At 44.6% G+C, this 17,825-nt stretch overlaps 1 protein-coding gene across 9 annotated transcripts in view; it reads left to right on the top strand.

Annotated features, from left to right (window-relative positions):
* RPH3AL (rabphilin 3A like (without C2 domains)) overlaps positions 1–17,825 on the top strand; it is a 920,330-nt gene that overhangs the window by 92,846 nt on the left and 809,659 nt on the right. For 5 of the 9 annotated variants that reach the window (XM_069226384.1, XM_069226386.1, XM_069226385.1 and 2 more), the window contains one exon: positions 4,055–4,179. The exons of the other annotated variants lie outside the window; for them this stretch is intronic. In XM_069226384.1, coding sequence (XP_069082485.1) covers positions 4,055–4,179 — 125 coding nt within the window. The remainder of the gene's footprint in view (positions 1–4,054; positions 4,180–17,825) is intronic. 9 annotated transcript variants of the gene reach the window in all.

The following is a 17,825-nucleotide window of genomic DNA, read 5'->3' on the forward strand; positions in this document are numbered from 1 at the left end:
CCCTAAGCCTGAACCCCAAGTGTGGTTATACACTCACCTTGAGAGGAATTATTGCCTCTGGAGTTACCTCTTGAACCTCGTTGGCGGGAATGCCTTCTCGTGGGATATAAGTTGCCAAAATGGGATGGATCCTGCCACTGTCCTGTTGATATACCAGACCCTCTGGAGGCTTGCCGGAGGAAGCGGACAGTCAAGTGACCCCCTTCCGTGACCTGTGCCCGCAAAAACATGGGGCGTAAAGATTCTTTTGATAGAGGATTGGGCTTTGGCTAATGAATTAAATGCACTCACAAACTTTCCCAATTTGCGGATCAAGGGATCCTAAAAGAGACCTTTTGGGCATGGGGTCTGTCTTGGAGGTGGCTAGTTCTCCTAGTTTCGGGTCTGTTTTTATTGGAAGCGATCTACGCCTTTTGGTGGAAATTCCGCAATTCTTGTTTCCTAAGAAAATTATGGCCTGTTGGGCCTATCCATACAGACCCTCTGGCGAAATCAGGGAGCCGGAAGATTTGGTGTCCCTGGCCATGTTGAGGATCATGGCAAGGGGCTCCACAATGTCAAGCAGTTTTCTTGATAAGAGCACCAGGATCAGTCCTTCCCCTTTTTTGGGTCCTGCACAAATTAGGCTAAAAAGGTGGCTGTCCTGATGTCGATGTCGGGAGTGAGAGCCACCTTGTCTTCTAAGGAGGAGGCAGCGTACCTCATTGTCTAATGGTTTAGGCTGCCCACAACATAGGATGCAACTTTGGGCGCTGGGGAACATTCTGGGGTCTGCAGGTGGATTATGTTCTCTGGGTCCAGAATTTCAGGATCGGGGAGCTCTGGGGAACATTATCCTGTTTGTACTCTCCCGGCTGGGAGGAAGAGCCTGATGGGCACTAGGGTCTACTGGGCTTGCCATTGCCCTCTGAGGCATTCGGGGAGTCATCTCCGTCCAAAGATTTGGGGTACAGGGGTAAGAGTCTGTTGAGGTGGCAGGTAGAGGGGAGGCACGGTGCAGGGGGTGTGAGTCCATAAAAGCCTTTTTAAGGCGGACAAAGGCATCAAGATCGACCCCAGAGTCTGCATGTTTGAGCTTCGTATCCGAGATCGGAGAGAGCTACCCTGGAGTTAAAGGGCCAGAGGCCCTGAAGATTCTGCCCTCTGAGAGAGGTCTTGTTGGCACTATAATGCCATTTGATGGACTTTCTTCTCCAAGGCCGCAATCAGTTGCGATACAACCTTAAATATAGAGGCATCCATGAAATAGCAGAAGTTATTGTCACTAGGGAGGTAAGTTATTTCCTCCTCCTTAACATATATTCTGCAGGGGTCTGCATATTAATAATAACATGGGCTAGTATAGGATGTGACTGGAAGAAGGCAGTCAATAAGCTGGGACTAGCCCTGGGAATATTATGCACAACCGAATTGTAATGAACTGGGCCACTGTTAGGACAAGAGGCCAGGGACACAAATACTCCTTTTTTGATTTATAGGGAGAGCGCTATACACTTATGAAATATAACTCGCCTGGGTTTTGGAGGCCACTTCAAGCCCTTCGAGGTGTCTCAGCCTTATCCTTACGGGTGTTCAGACTTCAGGCGGGGTCTCATTAGAATGAATTAAGGGAATAAAATGTGATGACCGCTCCAACAAAAGCAGCACGGCTGGCTGAACATCCCCGCAGGCCCTCGGAGTAGGTCCAGGAAACTGGCTTTCTCAGCTGTGGTGGGCAAGCTCAGTCTAATAATGGCTTGGGTGCAAGGGAGAATAGCACTTTTCAGCTTTCTGATCTATGGACTCTGGTGTTTTCTTCTTGATTTAAATGTGTTTACAAGGAGTTTGGGCAATTTTGGTAAATCTCAAATTGTATGTAGATTTCCAGCTTTTGTTCCACGAGTCCCAAGCTGTAATTGACAAGTCATTAGACTCCGCTGTTCTTTATCCTTCCTTCCACTTTGTGCATCAAATGAATGGTCATCTTTGATTTGGAGAAGATGAGATGTGCGCCTCTGTTTTATGTATGCTATGACACAGAAAATTCCAGATAAACATTTTGCAAAATGGCCCTATTCCTTGTCTTTTATATGAGTATCAAAATCAGACCACAGCACTCTACTATAAGCACAAAGAGTATTGTTAAGTGCAGCTCAATCATAAGGATTCTAGACCAGTCCTTTCCTAAGAAAACAAATCCTTCTTTGTGGTAAATTTGCAGTTTATTCACGTCAGCAATAGTCAATCGTATCTATTCATTCATTGACAGCCAACATGTGTTTCGTCACTATTGTGACTTTTTCAAGGCTTTAAAATACAATAATGGACATATACTCATATTTGGAAATGAGTTTGTTAACACAAGAACATGACATAATCATAATCTTGTGAAAGTGAAGGGATGCCTACACCGTTGTGTGAAAAGAACATGTGTAACACACACAACTAAAGAGACAATTAAAATCCAATTGTGTTAACCGAAAACAGTAATTACAATAACCCTATAAAGAAGTGCAGTGGATACGTGTAGAGAAAAAAACTAGTACTAGTAAGTGTGTTGAAAGGCCCTGTATTGTGCAGAATTGTCATAAAAATTCTGTCAGAGTCATTAACTCAGATTGTGTCAACCCACCAAAAACATAAGATATGATGCGCCCATTCATAATGTAGGTCGATCGTATATGAGAAAGCTGTAATATAATAATTACATCATTAAGATTGTAGTACTTCTATTTGTTCACTTTAGAGATGGCACATAAGTAGGAAATATACAAAAGACAGACCAAAAGGATTTTATAATCCATAAAGAACCAAAGGCTAGTGACTGAAGGAAAGTAACATATTCCTGGGTAAGTACCTGTGCCCAGAGCTTAATGTAGGCTTCAGTCACTTCGAAATAGTCCAAAAACTGTCTCCTCTAAAGTATCACCAGGGCGGATAAGTTCCAAAACTTCAGAAGTAGAAGTTCACAGGACCATGATAAGTCCTATGTCTATCAATGGAAGCAAGTCAAGAGAGGGGAACACGATTACAGTAATAATGATTGTAAGTTAAATATGGAAGAAATGGGCACTTATCTAGCATTAACCAAATTACCATGGAGCCAAATTCACCAGCAATGTCTATATGTAGCACTGGTGTGCTCTTTGAGTTAAAACATGCGTCACGACTATGTCACCCTTAGGGTCCATCCATAATGGAACTCGTCTCCAAACATGCCCAGACGTACCCTTAGTACATCGAAAGCATCCAACCCTCCATATGCTGTTACCTTAAAGAAAAGTATTCTGCCGAATCACCAGGGATATGTACATTGTGTGTACATATATAGGCTCCTCTCTCATAGTAGAAAGAGGACTGAATAGAGTAGAATCCCCGTAAAACTAAGAGTGATGGTGGCCATGTTGGAATGATGGTTGAGTCGTAAACAGTGGATTCAAAAGGTATCCTTGTATCGTCTGAACGCACCAAAAGTACCCTGTTTTGCCAATGTGGACATTGTATGTCTGTCGTGAGTTCCTGCATAGTAAATGTCTATCCAAATCGAATATCAGGAGATAAAATATGGACCCAAAAGAAACCATGAGCCATTATTATTGTTTTATTGTTTGTATTTCAGGCCTATTATACACTAACATTTGTGTTGAATCTGTCAATTTTCTCGTTTTATTCAAGTCCATTGTTCACATTGGTGCCAATATATATTATGGCTGTCAAGTGCTCAGAAGAATGAAATTAGCATAGAAGGGACAGAGAGAGAAGACAGACAAGGTAGCCAATGTAAGTCTGAGTATGGTTGCCCTATATCACTGAAAAGTAATGGCGGCCATATTGGAATGATGGTTGAAACGTAAACTGTAGAACCAAACGGTATCCTTGTACAATCAGAACGCACTAACATGTATCCTGTCGTGCCAGTGTAGACTTTATATGGCTGTCATAGGTCCCCGTACGCAAAATGTTTAGCCAAATTGAATTTCTGGTAATAAATTGTAGACCCAAACGAAACCATGTGCCAATATTATCACTACATTATTTGTCATTCAACCCAGTTACAATCAAATATTTATTTTAGATCCATCATTCCTTTCGTTTTATTCAAATCCGATGTCCACATTGTCACCGATATGTGCTAAGACTGCAAGTGCTCAGAACAATGAGATTACCAGAGAAAGGACAGAGGGAGACAAGCCAACCACCGTAAGTTTGAGTATAGCTGCCTCATATTGGTTCACATAAAATGTTGGACCTTTGTGAAGAATGTGTAATACCCATAGAAATAGTACATAAGTATGCCACAAGACCCCTAGTATCAGTACATGTAGTACAGGTTTTTTCCTTTTGGCCCACACTGGGGTGGCAAAGACATATTAATATTTCAACATATCATTTAAAAGCGAATATTAAACTATAGGAACGCTGATTATACAGAAGAAATAGTAATTAAATCAATTATATGAGGTAGGGATGATCAAATGCTTGACACCAAAGCCTTTCAAAGCCATTTAAGAGCCAAATGCACTCCAACTGATTGGTGGCAGTATTCAGTTTGAGAGATTTTACACAGGGGGAGAAGAAAAGGGCATCTCCTTCATGGCCAAAATGGCCACAAACTTAAACCCTTTGTTGGAAACCTATGGTTTTCAATAAGTACATGCATCAGTTTCTTCTACTTAATGTAATTATTTGTCATATATTTACACAAATGAAAACCTTTCCATCTTTTGATTTGTTTTTCTAAAATGAAGATTGATGAGCAGACGGGAGATTTTTATGGCAACATGTTTTTCCATGCGTATGTCATCACAGGAAAGACAGAATCTCTCTCTATGTTTCTTCACATGCGGAGTTACAGCATTTTTAATCGCACTTATATTAAACTGATTGTAATATCTTTTTGCAGCAAATTACTTACTGATCTTTGGTGTGTTTAATTTTGCACTACAGATTTTACTTTCATTCTTCCTATCTGCAGACATATTATCCCTTTCCTATTAAAGAACAAAACACCACGGATTTAAGCAGTTTTTGAGAAGGGTGATAGTGTGGCTATGTATTATAAGGAGTAAAGTACCCACCTCGCAATTCTGTGACCTTATAAAAAGGGCTTGTCTATTATCTTTGTTCTATAAGGTCACAGAACTCATCAATGACAGGCAATATCCTTATAATTTACAGCAGTGGTACTCTTTATGTCTGATAAAAATGTGCACAATTCTTTTAAAAGAGCTCTGCAGACAGCAAATTGGATTTGGTATGGATTTAACAAAATATACTGACATTATGTAGAACGTGCTTTCTTTGTTTCCAGTTGTAATATATTTTCGTGGAATGGCAACATGAATAGGAAAATAGTATTTTACATCAATATTCTATTCCTTTTTATGGGCATTTTCAATTTCTTGAAGGAGCCTCTGTGTTGTGCGAAAGCATATCTATTGATATCTGTTGTTATTTTAGCTTATCATGCAAAAAAAGATGTAGAATGATGTTAACTTTAAAGTCCAAAGTGTACCACCTACAACTGAAGCCCTCTTGCTTCTGGTATGTCTTTTGTAAAATGGCCACGGGGTTAACATTTGAATTGAAACAGGCACATTTTCAGCTTGTTACAAAATTGAAATAAACAGAGGCTTGCTAAAGTTAATATTGAAAAGGAATGTCTCACCCTACTCCAATGCCTCTCTGGTAGGTAACTTTGGCACCTCAGGGAACCCGATTTAGTCTTCTACAACGTGTGCTATCATCTGGGAGTATAACAAAATACTCACCAAGACGTTCTGCTTGCTGCAAATGGAGCCATGCAGCATAACACGTTGCACCATTCTTCATTTGAGAAGCAACCTGCAACCAATGCAAATGTTCTAGAAGGCACCAGGTCAGCTTCACTGTTTCCACAAAGCAAGTGAACAGCAGGATTCAAACCTGAGATAAAGAGTTTTACCACTATCAGAGCTGGACCACACTGTCACAGTCAAACCTGAGTTTGGACCTTCCTACGCCAAACAGAAGAATCCTACTTAACATGCTCAGATAGTGAAAATAGAGACCACAGCCATCTTCAAAGGGTCAATAACAGTGATGTAAACACACTGATTTTTGACTGTTTTTAAAGTTTGATGGATGCCTCTTGTACTTTTGTGCCGCTAACAAAGACTTGTCACTGTTGATTATGAGCCGCTGACTTCCCATTCAGGCATTCCACCGCTATGCAACATCAGGCATGATCACTTAGACCTGCATGCCAACCATCAACCTTGTGCCATTGTTTTGTGAAAACTCCAAACTGTGCATATTTTCTGCTGAAAACCTGGCTTCCATGCAATTTCGCTATTAAATTGTCATTTGCAAACTCAAACATCTCATCTTTGTGATCCATTGGCTTTGCCAATGGTTTTTAGTGATTTTATGCAGCATGGCCAAAAAGTAGAGATGTAATCCTATTAAGCTATGCTTAACCTAAAAGCAAAATGGAGTACTCGAAAAGCAAGCAGTGGAAGGATGCAAGTAATGAGGCCATGTATCTGGGAAGGACAAGCACAAGAAAAGGAAGGAAAGCTCACACAATCAAGTGAATAAGAAGCAAGCAATTGATAGTGACAATAAATCCAACCTATGGTAAGCAATGTGAGGGCTCTAAGTCCACTGTAAGCTTGTGCTGCCTGGTAAGGGAGACCTAAAAATTGATTCATTACTTTCTTGAGGAGAGATAGTACTATGCAATTGATATACTCTTCCCAAATGTATATACTCCCAAGAGAACCACAGCTACACTCATACCATCAGAAAGTGACTCCCTATGATCAACTTATCCCCACTTGAACAATATTTATCCAGTAGTGTCTGCCCTGTTCTCCGTCTCCCCACCCCAACGGTGCCTCTCAACTTCCACTGCCTCCACCTCCCATAGCTTTCACTGCTCTTCTGCCACCATCATCCACCTTTCCATAGGGGCTTTTTACCCTAAACCAATGCTGGAAAGTAGGGGGATTGCGCCATGTCATGAGTCCAGCAGCTGTTTCTGGGCTCCGGCTGATCAACGGAAATATGCTGAATTTGTCCTTGTTTCATTTTCCAACGTAGGAATAATATTTAGCAGCACCTGCACATTGTCTGCATTCCATTTAGTGCAGCAAACCTGCAGGAAATAAGAGGGTTTCTTCTTTTCACTTCCATCTGGGCACAAACAAAGGCCTGATTTAAAGGGCTCTTAGATTCTTTTGTTAATGTATCAACCTATCTGAGAACCATCTGGAGTCTTGCACCTAGATGCCAATGCAATGGAAGAAAACAGAGGCACAGACCTTATCACTTCATACTTACTTTAGAGAAACTATGACTTAGAGGCAAGTTGTTGAGGATGTTCACCACTCCTAGGTAAGAGGTGTACATGCACTGTAAGAATGCAAGATACATCTATGTGTATGAGTAAAAACACTAATAATTATGTAAATGGCACCTACAAATGTAATTTTATCTAGGTCTTTTGTAGCACTGCTCATCCCAGTGTAGAGTGTCAGGGTGCTCTACATCACAGACAGACAATAAATCATATGTGTGTAAATTAATGTACAGTACATGTTGTTTAGGACAATGAGGGTTATAATGTGTAGGAATCGCATATCGTCCATACTTGTGGATATTATATGTTAAAAGAGTGAACAGTTGGGAGAAACACAAAGGGCCTGATTAGGAGTGACAACCGTCTGCTAAACTACTGACGGGGGTGCCACCACACTGGCTACCTCCCTGCCGGACCCATTAAGAGTTTCCAGCTAGGCTAGGGGGCGGAAACCTAGGTTCCCGCTCGCCAGTCTAGCGTGCAACAGGCTACAGCATTGCCTCCGGCTTGTAATCGAGCCAGCAGCAAGGCTATAACCAGCAGTGTGCACCAGCACCCTCTCAATGTTTAACATTGCAACAGTGCTGGTTAGGGGTGCCACTGCACTGCCCATGCCAAGTGCATGGGCAGTTCTGGGCCTCCCTGTGGCCCCCTGCACCTGTTCTCCACCAGCCTTTTCATGGCAGTGTAATCGCCATGAAAGGCTGGCAGAGAACAAGGCCGTAATCCGTGGGGGCGGTGCAGCTTGCAGTGCTGCCCTGGTGGGTTGAGATCTCCGCCATTGCCAGAATCCAAGATGCTGGCGTAGTTGAGGGTTCCCTGGCAGTCGGACTGCCAGGGTTATGTGGTGGTCGTACCGCTGCATAGACGGTGATCCAGACTGCGAGTGCGGCGGTCGTAATACCGCCACACTTGTAATGAGGCCCAAAGTCAGGGTGTAAAATGTAACACGGTGATTGGGGCTGTCTGTACTAGCAAGACTTTATTTATTCCCAGAGGAACCATTCTTTGTAACTTTAAAATAACAATAAAAACAATAAGGATCTAAATTCATGATCACTGGGCTGTATTAGAAGGCTTGCATCTTAGTAACAAAATGATATGTGTCAAGAGCAGTAACCCACTTACCTATCGACATAAAATACAAATCTGTTATGCGGTGTGCTTGGCAGAAGGCACATATACCCTCTATACAACTTTGTGAGACAGAAAACTGTGATTGGACTAAGCACACAACTCTCCCAGAACTGCATTAACCACTAGAGTTATCTTACCACCATTACAATCCCCTAACAATTGCTGGGCACACAAAGATCTCCGCAGCAGGTGTAATAACCCTGTAAGATATTTTTAAATGCAGCCGCTTTGTGGTTAATTAAGTAAGCTAGAGCTGATGTGGTGTCACATTTGTCCTTAGTCGCAATTTCTTTGTAGATAAAAAAAAAAGAAAGTCTATAAGTTGACTGTCAGAACTCTGCTCACTCCTCGTGACTCCCCCCCGTTTCCTGTGTTCATGTTGACCACCAATGTGTAGGTTTCCGGAGTAAATCTTTTCCAATTCCTGTCCAAAACTGTAAACATTCATCCCTGTCTTCCAGTCTGCTGCCTTTACCTCTCACGCCACGTCTCCGCGCCTGTCCCTGTATTAAGTACGTTTACAAACTGTGCTGACGCCTGAAATACACATTCACAGAGAAGTAAATTGCAATTTCATGAAGGAAGACCTTAGTCGCTTTATAGCTCGTTGGTGCGATGAACACACTAATCTGACCATGTTACCAAGGGATTATCTCAGATAAACATTTGATCAGGGGACTGTTGTCTCCAGCGTACCCCTTGCCACCAGGCATGAAGCATCTGAGCAAATATTTGATTGTACGCGTTTATTGACTGCTGTGACACCTAGGTTTATGAATTACCGCCTTTCACTACTCCTGCCCAGCTTGAACTGCTGCCTTCCTACTATATTGCTAAAATCCTTAGAGGCAGAACCATCACAATTTGGAATGGCCAACACTTGGTTATTTTTGTTTACGGAGAGGCGATCTACTGATGTAAAATGGAGCTGAATTTCCACTTGGAGAAAATAAGAGAAGTAAAGTGGGTCCGGGATCTGAATAATCACTGGCAGGTAGTCATTCAGGCGGGAATATCTTGGGACTGTAGGCAGGACTCAGTTACATGAAGGGTCTTGAAATAGCCTCCCGTGAATTAAAAGCAGGGGATGTCTCCTCTGTTAGAACTGACCTAGAATGAGTGGCCAGGGCGTTCTAGCAGCACTTTTGCAGATAGTTGAACCCTTACCAACAGTAGCTTGAAAGGGTGAAGCGGGGCATCAGATTAGACAAATCATTGGCTATCTTGTGCTGTATGTAATTCAAGTCGAAACTGAGGCTTAGAACTTCATACTTGTTTTTTGTTAACTGAGACAAACCAAATGATATGTCTTTCAATCAAGAACCATGTGCGCTAGTCTGAAAGAGAAGTGACTATTTTGGCAGAACAGCTCTTGTATGCCGCTTTGCAGCGATGACGCTCCAATAAAGGTGCAAGAGCTAGTCACATGGTCTCTCCTCTGTATATTCATTTGCCCCTGTGACCATATCTGTGATGAAACTGTGGCTTGTAGAGTGATAAGTTCATTTTACATAGGATGCCTGCATTCCCCATATGACAGGCTTCAGTCAGTAAAACCTTATTCCAGATCTGAGCTGGCAACCTGCTGTTGACAGACTTTCTGACCTTGTACCAGAGGATTGGTCTCAAGTGTAGCTTTGTAAGGATGCAGTGGTCGCTGAGAGCTATGAACCCCCTCCCACACACACACACCTCCTTCTTTAATAGTAAAATATCGCCATCGCTGGGGTGCAGTAGACTTTTGAGGCCCTTGAGCCCTGGTCACAACACCTGCACCTAGGGTTGTCACCTGGCAGGAGTTGTTCCGGCATAACTAATATTTTAATGTTCCGACCAGTACAAAAGTTTAGAAACTCACGTAGAGTTTGTATTTTTTCTCAATTGAATTCTTCCTTTAAACAGTATTTATAAGGAAAAACACTTTAAAATGAGCTCTAGAGTTGCCTTAATTAAAGTAAACAGACAGAGGGCGGTCATGTTTAAATTGAATACAGATGATCTTATATTAACTAATATGTATGTATTATATCCGGGCCTTCGCAGAATCTTAACACATGAACAAAAAGCTGTTTTTTCTTTTTGTGGGAAAGGTGGCAGTCTTACTTGCACCATTGATAGCTACATCACTGAACCCAGCTTTAGTAGATGTGGACCATTGAGAGCTCCGTTGAAGACAATAGGGGGCTTTTGGCCAATAGGATGGTGTAGGGTTTTTGCCCCCATATTCCAATGCTTGTTTTTCATGTTCTCCCTTTTTAATTTAGAACACTGTACTTACAGTCGGTGCAATGATCTAATAGCCTTTGTAGCCCTTGTGCCTCTGGCTACTGTGGTTGTTAAAGGCCCTGTTCCTCGTTATAGGCCCTTGTCTGTGGCTCCTGGCCCATCATGGCCTTAAGCAACCGGTATTCCCAGAGTTATATTGTGTTTGTATAAGTCCATGAATCTGATGATCTTAATGTTTCAATGACCCACACGTTCAATGCAGCAAGAAGCACAGCTATTTAAACTTCTCATCAGTTAATATGTGTTCTTCCTTATGGCAACTAAAGGAATATTTTTGACAGCTACTAGAGCTTATTTGAATAATGACGTCTGTCGCGTGCATGGCTGGCGAGGGAGGAGGGAGCAAAATGTAATTGCGTAATGCTTTGAACAAGCAATGGATTAGAGAAAAACTGCCGGGCGGCATGCACCTGGTCGGTCGCTTCAACCCATTATCAGACTTTCAGTGCTGATGGCGTTTAAAAATACACCAGTGGAGTTTCCGAGCAGAGTTTATTGTATCCGAAAAGCATGTGCCGTGCTGAAAAGAGGAGACGCAGTTTGACATTTCATGCTAACAGCTGGCTTGTTAATGTAAAGATTGCAAGAAATGCGTCCATTTCTTACCAATAATGGCATTACACCTAGTCTTACTCCCTCGTCTTCCTTCTTAATCAATGAGGCTTCCTTGCCTCCAATAGACCCTTACCTTCCTAAATACAAACTCCCCCGCCCACTCCTCATTCTGTACGTAAACAAGCCAACCAGACACTGAGTTGTCCTAAACTGGGAGGGACCTTGAAGAAAGGCGAGGGAGTAGGACTAGAAGTAATGCCATTATCGGTAAGTAATGCATGCATTACCTCCCGTCCCTCCCTCGCCTTTGTTCTTAACCAATATGACATAGCAAGTAAAAACAGAACATTCGACTGAATCATAAATACCCACTGCAATAGAGTACCCAGAACAGACACAGAAAACCACGATTCCCACAGAGAGGAGAAACCTCTGTGGCCCAATCCATTATCCTAATGGTCCAGCACAGCAATCCCACAGCATTGAACCAATGTGGAGAGAATGGATCCAGCCACAGCCCTACAAATCACACCATAGAAGACCCTGGTCAGATTGACCCTTGCGCAGCCAAATTGCACGCACACTGATCCTTTACAACCAGGGGAGGAACCACCTTGTAACGCAAAGTCAACAAGACCAGAAAACGCAACCACCTACCCAAGGTAGCAATAGGCGACCTTACACCTTCCATAGCAGGACTAAAAAATACATACAATGCATCCCCATTACAGAACAACTGCACCACATGCAGGGTCCACAGAGAATACCGCCTCACGGTCCAAACATTGAAACTTGCACATCAGAAGACGACTTATGACAAAATGCCTGCAGGTGCACCCCCAGACGCGCATGGAAAAACAAGACCAATGGACCGTACGAATAAGGGAACCAAAACCAGAACTGTCCGGAAACAAGTAACAGAAAGGAAACCCACAGGATAAGGTCCGCATATCCCCCAAGCGCCAGCGGAAGGAAAGGCCCCTGGAAAACCAGACAGAAATGTAAAAGGCTTCCAACCAACACCCACAAGGGGTACAAAGAAGGGCCAGCAAGGACACTGCCAACAGCACAAGAACCACCCAGCACAGCAAAGTCCCTCCATTCAACCCGTATGCCGACAAATGCCACTTCCTCAATAACCCCAGAGGAAGGCCTGCAAAGACAAGCGGAAACGGAACCACCAGAAGAACCCACTCCCGACTGTCCCACAACAACACCAGTAGAGGAAACCAATATGCCCGAGGTCACCGTGGAGCCACCAAACCACCTGCCCCCACACCAACTGCTGAACCTCACCTGAAATGCCCAACCAACCGAAAAGGTGGCAAGGCATATAAACAAGGCCCAGAGGACTATGACAAGGCAGACGTCCACCACCCCAGTCAAAGGGCAGCGACCCCACAAACAAAATGTCAGCACAAAAACAGCCTCTGGCGAAGTAGACAGGGCCATCGCAGGAAGACTCCATCTATGCACATGAAGATAGAACAGACAAGGGCGTAGGGAGAAATCCTTGGAGGACAGAAAGTTGCAACCAAGCAGAGCAGCCCAGACATTCCCTAACCCCCCGAAAGGACAGAGCAGTCAGAGACAGAACAGAAACCTGTGCCCATAAGAAAACACCCCCCCCTCTCACCCACCTGCCCTGACTGTGGATAAAAGCCCTAGCCACCAGAAAGGCAGTTCAGACCAGCACCGCTGAGCCATTCAGGAGCACTCGACCATGCACCAGAGCCAGAAGAACAGCCTTCAACTCCCATCAATCCGAAGACCCCAAAGAGTCCAAAAGATCAGAACCCTCGAACAAGCCCCCCACCCAGAAAAAACTGAGGTCCATTGGTGCAACCACCGGAGCTCGAGGAGACCGAGGGATCCCCTAGACCAGATGCTCCACCATGAGCCACCACAACAGGTCTCCATGGACCAGCCCTGACACTGGTAAAAGGAAATGGACCAGAAGAAAAAGCTCCCCGGAGACCAAAGGGAGAGAATCCAGTTGACCAGAAGGTGCAAGGAAATCCTAGCCCAAGGGACCACAAACACAGGCGACACCATGGGACCCCGCACCTGCAACCACTCTATGGCCCATGGTGCCACCAGAGACCGAACCTGATCCAGCAAGCTGACCAACCACCACGCTAACAATGTTCCCAACCCTCAGATAGGCAGAGAACCCCCAAAGAACACCAGGGCCGGTGACTGATCCAAAGATGGCATATCCCAATATATCAAAAAGCCTAGCCCCTGCAGAACCTACAGCACTCATGCCACATGAGACATGCAGGCAGTCTGAACCAAGAAAATTCCCAAAGAGGGACCCATGAACACTCCCACAGCAAGAAGAACAGCATTCAGTGGCACCAGAACTGATGCAAACACCCGGGGCAAGGAAAGGAGCCCAAAGGGAAGAACGCAAAACCGGAAAATCTTGGCCACTAGCTCAAATCACAGAAACCGGAGAGCGGAAACTGTGACAGGGACGATCAAATAGGCATCCTGCAGATCCAATGACAGCTATAAATCACCTGGACCCATAAGCAAGAGAACACCTGAACAGCAAACAGTGAAAAATAAACAGGTGGGAGCCAGGACTCACCCCACTGTAGATCTAGGACTGGCCGAAACGAGCCCGACTCCATCCAAACCTGAAACCAGAAGAAAGAGGCCCCTTTCCTTAGTGCCCCTGCAGGAACACAACAGATGGCCTTTTGTCGTACAAGATCCCACCAGCAGGGCCAAACTATGCCCTACAGCACAGGGGTGTGGAATTTATTAAAATATCTACTTGTCCAGGGGACAGGTTGCTTCTAAAATCTACTTGTCCTGTAAAAAGATCTACTTGTCCCTTTGGTGCCATGTAGTGTGGCGCCAAATTATGGCAGCAATCTCATTATGTAAGAGCTCTGATAATAGCCCCTCTGATTATGCCAGGGCTACTACCATAGTAGGGCTTGAATACTTGCAGTTTCAATCCCTACTGTAGCAATTTCCTTATTTTGCCACCTTTCTGCAGATCTGCATACTGGGGCTGGAGGAAGCAGTAAGCAATAGTTCCAGGGCTGAATGCCTTTGAGTCTGCAAACCTACTAACCTGCATGTTTTAAAGATTTTCACCAGCTTCTCTCTAATATTTTCCCATAATAAGAAAGGTTGGACATTTACTCCTGACAATGGCAGAATTAGAACTTCTTCCAGGGTTGGAAAGAAAGTGGCTGGAGGGAAAATTAACTTGCAAATGCTCAATAGATTTTCACATGAGCAAATCTACACATGCGTATTTACCCATGCTAAAATACAGTTCACAAATATTTTATAGGGGTACGACATATACCATGGGTGCACTTTTGTGACTTTCGTTAAGAATTTGGGGCCACATGTAGGTAGGTTCAGATTTGCGACCCGCAAATTGCGAGTCGCAAATCCGAATGTAGGATGGTGTCCCTGACGCCATCTGTGATTCGCAAGGGCTTTGCAAATGCCCACCTCATGAATAATCATGAGGTGGACCCCCTTGCGAATGGCGGCCCTCACAGGGATGGTGGCCTGCTGGAGACAGCAGACCACCATGTCTGTGACTGCTTTTCAATAAAGCAGTTTTTTTTTTTTTTTTTCGTAATGCAGTCCGTTTTCCTTAAAGGAAAATGAGATGCATTACAAAAACGAAAAATGAAACGTTTTCGTTTCATTTTTTCAGAGCAGGCAGTGGTCCGCAGGACCACTGCCTGCTCACAAAAAATGTTTACAGTGACATTCACAATGGGGAAGGGGTCCCATGGGGACCCCTTCCCTTTTGCGAAAGTGTTAGCACCCATTTGAAATGGGTGCAAACTGCGATTGGTTTGCGTTCGCAAAACAATCCTACATTGCACTGCGAGTCGCAATTAGGAAGGGAACACCCCTTCCTAATTGCGAGTCGCAAACCCGTTTTGCGATTCGGTAACCAGGTTACCGAATCGCAAAACTGGGTTTGTGCATCGCAATGTGCTTTTTGCACATCGCAAACAGCGAAAGTCGCTGTTTGCGACATGCAAAAAGCTACCTACATGTGGGTCTTGGTCCCTAATTAGGTCTGGTGTTAACAAAGACATTTTGTTTTTATTAAACTTCTATTTCTCTCTCTTTCGGCTGGCTTTACTGTGAGTGATCGCATTCTGCTCTTCCACAAGGAGCATATTGGCACTCAAAGTAGTTTTGTTCAGTGTCAGGAACTACAGTGGCAATCAGTGACGTGACGAAACTGGAGTGTGTCCCTTTGCAAAGAACATGGAGGAGCCCCCTCTCCAGACTCACTCAGGGCAGGTGCTGTGCTGAAGGGGCCCCCTGGAGGGCGGCTGCAGGGCCTTTGTTATGCCACTGGTGGCAACGTGTGCTTTTAGAGTTCAAAAACATTTTTTTTTTTTTTTGCCAGTGTTTGTTACAATGTTGAGGGCCTGGTAGCTCCCACAGCAATAAAGTGTTACAAAAGCCATGTCAAAACAAGACACGCATTGATGAAACTAAAAGACTTATAAAAATATGACAGATCAGTTGGCTTTGTCAGTGTTTGTTTATTTTCATGCTTCCCATAATCGTGTTGAAAATGGTTACACTGATTTTCCATTAGAAATATTTTTGGGAAATACTAGCATGCATCAAAACATTTTACTATATGACACTTCATTTGCATCTAATCAGAGAGCATTCTGGGAGCATTATACTTAGCCTCATAGCCTAAACTTTTCAAACATGTGCATACACATTTTATATTTTTTGTACTGGAACCAACGTCAGTAGTGAAGTGTGACCTTAAAACATTTATTTACAACACTCACCCTAATAATGAAGGCTTTCAAATAATGAACCATAAATACAACTTCGAACAGCATTATCTTTTGGAAACACATTACCTCAACTGCGGAGAGTTCCACTCTCTGTAAACAAGCAGCCAAAGGGTTTGTGCTGCAGAGGGTAGGGCCTACTTGTCCCAAGGACAAAGTAAACATAAATACTTGTTGCCCTTGACCCCAAACAAGATGTCCCGGGCGTCGGGCGATAGGAATTCCACATCCCTGCAGCAACAGGAATGGAAGCAGCAGCAGGACGCCAAGATCAAGGGGTACATGTACAAATATAATTGTGGAGCCTCTGTCCACAATGACCAGCACCCGCCTGTCACACCCTGTGGCCAAAGGGACAGAATACGCCAGAGGCCACTCGCTACCAACAGTGCCCCGCAGTGTCAGCGGTGGTCTGAAGCCCTACACAGAGGCCCCTGACAGAGCAGGAACAGTGCATTATGGAGAAAACCGGGGCTGATACCACCTCCACCAAAGGGAACAGCGATTAGACCCCAGCTTCGGGAAGGATACATAGGCTTCCATCACCCTTTACCAACAGAAGAACCCCCTCAAAAGACAGGGCAATGTTCACTCCATTGAAATGCCTGGGAGATCATGGCTGGCAACCAGTCCCCATAAAGCGCTGAACCCTTGAGTGGGAGCATCAGCAGGGGCCCACACCCCAGGTACCACCCTCTAGTGCCACAGCCAGAGAGAGAAACACACCACAAAGAAAGCCCCAGGGAACAAAGCGGATGAATGCCCAATATCCGAGGAAAGGACAGCAAGCAGCCCTGCATAAAGGATCATAGCTGCCAACAGAGCAGAGCACCATGTCCCCTCCTTGACGGCCCCAACCAGGCCAACAAAGACCTGCAACAGGGATGGAGTAGAAGACAAGCCTTCAAAGCCCAAGTGACAGATCAAAAAGCCCCCAGAACACCAGAATCTGTGGTAGCAGAGGAAGGACTTTCCCTAGAGGAAAGGCCGAGGAGGGCAGTGAGAATCGAATCCAGATGGACTTGAGAAGAAAGAGCGGCCTCACCTTCCAACAAGCACAGCAGATGTAGAAATCAAGGTTCTGGTATCACATCATAACCCTCCAAACCCTCATTACCAAATCCCCAACAGGACCCTGAAAGGGAAGGGCAAGCTCAGAGGGTGAAACCAAGAGAGGAAACAGAGCAGACCATGCCCCCAGTGCCCTAAAGGAATGAAATCCAATACTTTTCGCCACAGGAGCCAGAATGACCCACAACGCCACTCGGTAAACATACATCCCCTGGGGAAGCAGAAAGAGCCACCAACTTTGATGCCGAAGAACCAACAACCGGCACCAAAGTCGTACATGGAGATGGCCTAATGTGCTGTGCAGGTTGAGACAAGAGGGCTCCAGCAACCACCACCTCAAACAGTCACGGGCAGTGCCATCTCCACCAACAGGAGAGGTGCACTCCCCCCTTCAAGGCTGCAAGCAACACAAGCCCTCCGGCCTGGCAGAGCAGTATGGGGTTAGGCACAGAGCCTTGAGAGGCCTTGCGCCCAACCCCTTGTGAGCGCTTTGTACTCTGCAGGTTACTGTTGGGCGCCTAGCCTGGTCAAGCCTTCCTCCAACCCATCGCTGGCACCCAACCCCCTCACTGTACATGGCCTTTGGCCATGCATAGGTTGGGCGCTAGCCCCTGCAGGCTGACCATGTGATGTTATAA

This window comes from Pleurodeles waltl, chromosome 3_1 (genome assembly GCF_031143425.1).
Source record: "Pleurodeles waltl isolate 20211129_DDA chromosome 3_1, aPleWal1.hap1.20221129, whole genome shotgun sequence".
In the NCBI taxonomy this organism is placed as follows: domain Eukaryota; kingdom Metazoa; phylum Chordata; class Amphibia; order Caudata; family Salamandridae; genus Pleurodeles; species Pleurodeles waltl.